Genomic DNA, 7,861 nt, shown 5'->3' with positions numbered 1-7,861 from the left:
ATACTCATTGAATGCCTTGGAATTCTCCTTCATCTTAAGTACCAAGGATATTTCTTGCTTAAGTTCTCTCTCAACAGTCTATATTCTTCAAGAGACTCCCTCAATTTTACTTACATCTGCCATGTTGCCTTTATTTTTCTTAAACCTGTTAAGTTCTACTAATACAACTTTGCATAAATACTGCTAGTGTGTGTCATTCACGAAGTGGGTGATTTGTTGCAGCAATATCTTGTGGCGTGCCCAAAGCATCTGTTACCGGAGGAGTATTTGCCACTGATTACTCAGTAAGCACACGGGTCAACTATTTTTGCAATGATGGCTATCGGCTCTCATCAAAAGAGCGCTCCACTGCCCACTGCCAACAGGATGGTACGTGGAGCAATCAGAACCGTCCACCCAGGTGCATTGGTAAGGAATTTAAACACCCTGCTCTTCATATGTGATGTATTATGCTTTTAAAATGCACACTACCTATTGATAGAAATAAAGACTAATAAATGCTTTGTATGCCACAGGGAGACACTTCAAAATAATTTATATCCTTCTCTCAGATATTTAAATATTCTACTTTCAAAGGATTTTAGCCAAGTTTTTGTTGACATTTTTGTGCTCTTAAGAAAACCTCCAAAGAGCACTACATAAATAGTTGTTAAAATGGCTATCCAATTGCAGGATGGTCAACAGTGGCAGAGGTGGTAAAATTGTAAGTTTGAAGGATTTTTATTATGTTTGAACACTCTCTGGAACATGAGAAATCTGCCACATGCGGCCTTTGATAATGATCCTTTATGGATGGTCTCAATGATAGCGTGGTCTCTGATCTCATTAGCAGCAGGAATATATTCATGTAAATCGTTGATGAATTAGGACATGTGGGAATTGCTGGCAAATCTGAAACCCAAGCAATTAAAGAGGCAGAGGCTATATAAATGTGTAATTGTAACAGTGTTAAAGAGAACAGAGTGAATTCTATATTTATGACTGAAGGGAACAGTTCAACAATGTCCCCAAGTTTAATGTTGGGCCAGTTCTTCATTCTGATATAGATTAAGAACATTTACTTTTAAATGCCTCTGTCGATCTTATGATTACATTTTTCCCTTCATCTAAGGAGATTTATGATAGAAAAAAAGGAAATCCTGACAGCCTTTGTTTCTGGCAAGCTGCCTCAATTCAACTTTAGAACATTTTGGGGGATGGTCTTAATGTCAGTAGAAATGATTGATAGTTTATGCACAATTAGCAGATAACTCAACATTTGAGATGATACTAAAAATTGAAAAAGATAGATTCTATTGGCCTTGGAATTGAAATGGCCTTCTTTATGGAGCTGAATGGGCCGAATGGTTGAATTCTGCTCCTATCATTATGACCTTATGGCCTTATCTGAAATGTACCGATTCAGAAAACATTCTGGTGAATCTCCTCTTCAGCCTTTCATGCACAATCCTATATTTCCTACAATGTGGTGACCAGAACTGTACACAGTATTCCACATGGGGCCCAAAGTTGTAATATGACGTCTAACTCTGATATTTCATGTCACAGCCAATAAAGGCAAATGTGTCTTCACTTTCTTCATCGTCTTATGCACCTCTGCGGTCACTTTCAGGAATGTTTAGACTTGTACGCCTGGAACCATCTTTTTATGGACACTTCCAGGACTCCAACATTTATGGTGTGCATGCTATCCTTGTATGCCCTCCAAAGATGCTTCACTTTGTGCCAGAGTGAAGTTAATTACATTTACCATTACTTCATCCATATTTCCAACTGCTGTAAATCATGGTGTAGTCTTAAGCAGCCTTTTTTTTTAAAAAACTATCTACAATCCCACAAATTGCTCAGGAAATTAAGTCACATTGTCTGAGGAGCACCTATCATCAGCATTCTTAGAAGAAGAACTGTGATTTTGTAACATTGTTCTCACTACAGCAACATTTGTAACAGGATACTGCCTCCAGCAGGTCCCTGGTCGGTACAGGAAGCATGCTTCAGTAAGGTCTGAAAGTGGGTTTTGACCCAAAATGTCGCCTATTTCCTTTGCTCCATAGATGCTGCCTCACCCGCTGAGTTTCTCCAGCATTTTTGTCTACCTTCGATTTTCCAGCATTTGCAGTTCCTTCTTAATCAGTAAGGTCCTCATCTTGTTTTGAAACTCGTCCATTCTCTTCAAGCCCTCTCTCCACCTGCCCCAACTACAGCCTATCCCTACCCATCCCACATCCAAAATGTCTTCCCAACCATCTACCCCAAGCCAAGAAGTTGATACCCAAGCTTTAATCTCCATGAAGTCCATTGTCAGCTTAATTTTCTTCATGCCCACTAGCAAGACTGATATCTGGGGATCTTCTCGAATTGTATGAAATATAAGGTCTTTCTGGTTATCATTAGTTATTTATGTTTCTGAATTATACTTCTTACCAGAAGCTGAGTGTAACACATTCAATTTAGTAACATAAACTGGATTATCCTGAAGAACAATTGGTGAGGCTGAGAGCATCCATTGTTATTAAAGTGTAAATCAAACTGCAGTTTCCACCTAAGTAGGTAAATGAGTGAATGCAGAAGTTGTTATTTAAGATACCATGCTCCTCCAACAAACATTGCAAGAAAGCGCTCTTGCTGGGACAAGTGTAAGAAGGAACCGCAGATAGACTCAAAAAACTGGAGTGACTCAACGGGTTAGGCAGCATCTCTGGTGAGAAGGAATGGGTGACATTTCAGGTTGAGACCCTTCAGACTAAATTGGCTTTGAAATATATGGAGTTACAGCATTTTAAAAAATTTACTCACTCTCAAGTCTGAAAAATGTTGAGGTCTATCCATTCCCATGTAGGAAAATGGTAAATCTTAATCTCCGCCAAAAAAAACATTTCTGGCATGACAAAATAATTTTGGCTTGTGCAGTCTCATTTCTTCACATTCTAATTAATGTTAATTTGAAAAAAAAATTCACATTTCCATTCTGTTTCTTTTATCTCTCAATCTCATCTTTCATTTCCTCCCTTTAATGTGTTTTCTGAATCGGCTTTGACTTTGAATTAACAATCTAGCTGTCACTTCCTTTTTGTCTTTCTCCGCTGTTCATTCCTAATTATTCAAGGTGATTGGACTGATCTAACAACTGGCAGATTTCCTATTGACAATGGGCTTTACATTGGTTCAGTAATTGCAGCTTATATCAGAACAAAATTGCTTGCTGAGGGCAAAATCCAACTCATTTTTTTGTTATTGTTTACCCAAATTCGGATGATCATTAGAGAGAGTGAAGAGCATTTGAATATATTTATTAGATGTTCCAACTTTATAATTAATCATTGAATTGTTCATCTTGTTATCAGTGATGACATGCCCAAGCATCAGTTCGTTCACTTTGGAACATGGCAGTTGGCGAGTGTTGAATGGATCAAATTATGAATTCAGAACAAAGGTTGTCTTCACCTGCAACCCTGGCTACTATCGACTTGGGCCGACTGCTATCACATGCTTGGCCAATGGAACTTGGAGCTGGGAAAGAGCAAGACCACGCTGTCTGAGTAACTATCATTTAACAATTGTTTTGACTCGCATTCAACAGTCCCAACACTGATATCTATGATGTGTTACACTCTGGTAGAAATATCAGATCACATGTATCCCAGTATAACAAAATCTCAAAGAGATAGAGGAGCAGAAAGTTCTCAGAATAAAAAAAAACTTCAATTACTAGACTACCATTAACAGAACCAAGTACAATAATTTATTAATAAAGGCATAGAAACATAGAAACATAGAAATTAGTTGCAGGAGTAGGCCATTCGGCCCTTCAAGCCTGCACCGCCATTCAATATGATCATGGCTGATCATCCAACTCAGTATCCCGTACCTGCATTCTCTCCATACCCTCTGATCCCTTTAGCCACAAGGGCCACATCTAACTCCCTCTTTAAATATAGCCAATGAACTGGCCTCAACTACCCTCTGTGGAGAGAGTTGCAGAGATTCACCACTCTCTGTGTGAAAAAAGTTTTTCTCATCTCGGATTTAAAGGATTTACCCCTTATCCTTAAGCTGTGACCCCTTGTCCTGGACCTCCCCAACATCGGGAACAATCTTCCTGCATCTAGCCTGTCCAATCCCTTAAGAATTTTGTAAGTTTCTATAAGATCCCCTCTCAATCTCCTAAATTCTAGAGAGTACAAACCAAGTCTATCCAGTCTTTCTTCATAAGACAGTCCTGACATCCCAGGAATTAGTCTGGTGAACCTTCTCTGCACTCCCTCTATGGCAATTATGTCCTTCCTCAGATTTGGAGACCAACCAGATTTGGAGATAAAATTGATGTGTTGAAGTTAAGAGAAACATATTAAATCTTGGAAGAACACTCGTGAGGTACTGTATTGAGTTCAAGAGGAATGAGGAACATAAAGTAGAATATAAATACCAGTAATGCCTATGCAGGGCCAAATATGCTACCCTGTGTAATTTCTGTTATAGGTTTAGTCATAACCTTTTGTTCCCTTTCCACACAGTTTTGGCCCTTCTGTTTTCCGCCATATCACAATGGTGCTGAATGAACTATCATGTGTCTTGTTTATTTGCATGCCCATGCCTTTCTAAAGTGATATATACAACCCAATCAATATATTGAGTCGCAACAATGCAAATTATTACATGATTCTATTAGGATAATTTTATTTTCTCCTTTCATTTTGCAGTTATCTCTTGTGGAGAATTAGGACACCCTCCGAATGGCAAAAAAATAGGAACTCAAACCACATTTGGAGCTACTGCCATCATAACCTGTGACGTAGGCTACATATTAGTTGGGTCGACAGTCAGGGAATGCTTGGCATCTGGTCTTTGGAGTGGATCTGAAACAAAGTGTTTAGGTATGACTTCATAGGTACATCTGTTGTTCTTGCCTTCAACAATTAAACAGGTTGAAAACTACTAAATGTTCAATGATGTTCTAAGTAATGAGGAGACAAATGCTTAATTAAAAATGTTAGTTGGATCTCTGATAAATTTAAAGGAGGCGTGCCTTGAGATTGAAAGTGTCATGTTACCTTTTACTTTGACTTTTAAGCTGGCCACTGTGGAGTTCCGGATCCAATAGTCAATGGCCAAGTGGTTGGAGAGAATTATGGCTACAAAGATACAGTGGTTTACCAATGTAATCCAGGGTTTCGTCTAATTGGTTCATCGGTACGAATATGCCAGCAGGATCACAACTGGTCTGGCCAGCTCCCAATTTGTGTGCGTAAGTAAGAATGTTGAGGTTTTTCTTCATGCATGAACAATACATCTTGTAACTAAAGGGATATGGACCAAACACGGGCAGGTGGGACTAGTGTAGCTGGGTCATGTTGGCTGGTGTGCGCAGGTTGGGCTGAAAGGCCTGTTTCTACACTGTATCACTCTATAACTCTAAAGGCTGCCAATTTTGTGAATGACGTACTGAAGTGGCTGCCAGAGATCTACAGCATGTTTGTGGTCACCTACGCCAACAAAATATTGGAATCAATGCTGTGGATCGTGGAATCTGTGCACAACTTGTGCATTGTGCCCAATTAGCATTTAAATATTTTACAACTAGGCACCTGTCCGTAATACATTGGTGATATAAGGCATCATATAACCCAAGTAACATTTGATGGAAATGCAAATGTTATCATTACTGTTTTAAAACAAAATTATACCTATCTGAGACTATGACCTCCTATACCCTTCTCGCGTATCTGTGGTGTTCACTCTGTCTCATATTAGAATATTGTATAATGAGCAGGTAGATTTTTTATGCTGAAGACCAATAATAAAGCCCCAAGGTTTTTACTGAAAGCCACTGGCATTCAGAGAATTATAACAAAAATGAACTAAGCATGCATTTCTCGGTTATGCATGTCCAAAATAATTTCTGGTGGTGTAACACCTAAGCTGCATCACTCTGCTCTCTTATGACCAAGTTGTGGCAACAAATATGTGAATTTTAATCATTAAATGGTAAGGTGCTCTTTAGGAAAGGAAGAGTAGAACATACACAATGAATTGAGAATTTTGAAGGACCAAATTTAGTTTAATTTAGAGATACAGTGCCGAAGCAGGCCCTTCGGCCAACCCGTCCGCACCGACCAGCGATCCCCGCATATTAGCACTATCCTGCACACACTAGAGACAATTTACACCTATACCAAGTCAATTAATCTACAAACCTGTACGTCTTGGGAGTGTGGGAGGAAAATAAAGATCTCTGAGAAAACCCACACAGTCCACAGGGAGAGCATAAAAACTCCACACAGCCAGCATCCATAGACAGGAGCAAAGAGGTCCTTCTACAGTTGTACAGAGCCCTAGTGAGACCACACCTGGAGTATTGTGTGCAGTTTTGGTCCGCTAATTTGAGGAAGGACATTCTTGCTATTGAGGGAGTGCAGCGTAGGTTTATAATGTTAATTACTGGGATGGCGGGACTGTCATATGCTGAGCAGCTGGGCTTGTACGCTCTGGAGTTTAGAAGGATGAGAGGGTTTCTCATTGAAACATATAAGATTGTTAAGGGTTTCGAAATGCTTGAGGCAGGAAACATGTTCCCGATGTTGGGGGAGGCCAGAACCAGGGGCCACAGTTTAGAAATAAGGAGTAAGCCATTTAGAACGGAGACGAGGAAAAACTTTTTCTCACAGAGAGTGTTGAGTCAGTGGAATTCTCTGCCTCAGATGTCAGTGGTGGCGGGTTCTCTGGAAGCTTTCAAGAGAGAGCTAGTTAGGGCTCTTAAAAATAGCGGAGTCAGGGGATATGGGGAGAAGGCAGGAATGGGGTACTGATTGGGGATGATCAGCCATGATCACATTGAATGGCGGTGCTGGCTCGAAGGGCAAATGGCCTACTCCTGCACCTATGGTCTATTGTTTATAAGCGCAGGTAGATTAGAGCATAGCTTTATAATTAATTGATTTGACCAGAGGTTGTGTCCTCTGTGCAATTCTGGTTACTTCACAATAGAAAGGATATGTTGACCCTGGGGTGGACACAGAGGAGATTCACAGGATGTTGCCTGAGCTGGTGTTTTTCACCTATGAAGACACAGTGGGCAGTTTGGGTTTGTTTTCTTTAGAGAGGAGGTGGAGTGGAGATCTGAGGAGCATCATAAACAGGTTAAATAATAGTGCAGGAAGGAACTGCAGATGACAGTTTAAATCAAAGACAGACATAAAAAGCTGGAGTAACTCAGCGGGACTGGCAACATCTCTGGAGAGAAGGAATGGATGACGTTTCGGGTCGGGTCTGAATAAGGGTCTCGACATGAAACATCGCTCATTCCTTCTCTCCAGAGATGCTGCCTGTCCCGCTGAGTTACTCAAGCTTTTTGTGTCTATCTAGGGTAGATTACCTTCCACCTTGAGGAAGAAATATTTTCACCCAAAGGGTATTGGAATCTGGAGCACAATGTCTGAACATGTGGTGGACACTGGTACTCCCAAAGCATGTAAAATTGCCAACAGCATTGAAAACTCTGCATCAAGTGTTGATGAATGGGATTAGTGTGGTTAGGTATTGGGTGTTGGCATGAACATTTTGGGCTGAAAGACCTGTTTCTGTTGTTTATTTCTCTATGACTCCTAATACACCATTTGAACATCAGGTAATTAGCACCCATCCTCAGTATGGACCTGAATTTGTACCTTTCATGATTTTGACCAAGTCAAAAACAAAGTTGGTTGGGTAAGAAACCTTCACTCTGTGATAACATATGCTGGACTGGGTTGCTTAACATGTTGGTCATTTTCAGGAAATAGTCGATGACAGTCATTCAGTAATTAAAGAAAAAAATCCAAGTGTCAATTTATTAATGTGAGCACATACCATGGTTTTTTGGGTG

General features: G+C 40.1%; 1 protein-coding gene across 1 annotated transcript in view; it reads left to right on the top strand.

Annotated features, from left to right (window-relative positions):
* Positions 1-226: 226 nt before the first annotated feature.
* The window catches only part of csmd3b (CUB and Sushi multiple domains 3b), a 200,708-nt gene continuing 193,073 nt past the window's right edge, over positions 227-7,861 (top strand). Inside the window, exons 1-4 of the mRNA XM_055633467.1 lie at positions 227-408; positions 3,345-3,539; positions 4,701-4,874; positions 5,072-5,245. Coding sequence (XP_055489442.1) covers positions 3,347-3,539; positions 4,701-4,874; positions 5,072-5,245 — 541 coding nt within the window. The 5' untranslated portion in view covers positions 227-408; positions 3,345-3,346. The remainder of the gene's footprint in view (positions 409-3,344; positions 3,540-4,700; positions 4,875-5,071; positions 5,246-7,861) is intronic.

This window comes from Leucoraja erinacea, chromosome 4, assembly GCF_028641065.1.
Source record: "Leucoraja erinacea ecotype New England chromosome 4, Leri_hhj_1, whole genome shotgun sequence".
Taxonomy (NCBI): Eukaryota; Metazoa; Chordata; class Chondrichthyes; order Rajiformes; family Rajidae; genus Leucoraja; species Leucoraja erinaceus.
The sequence above is the reverse complement of the archived record's forward strand: the minus strand, read 5'-3'. Positions and strand labels throughout refer to the sequence as shown.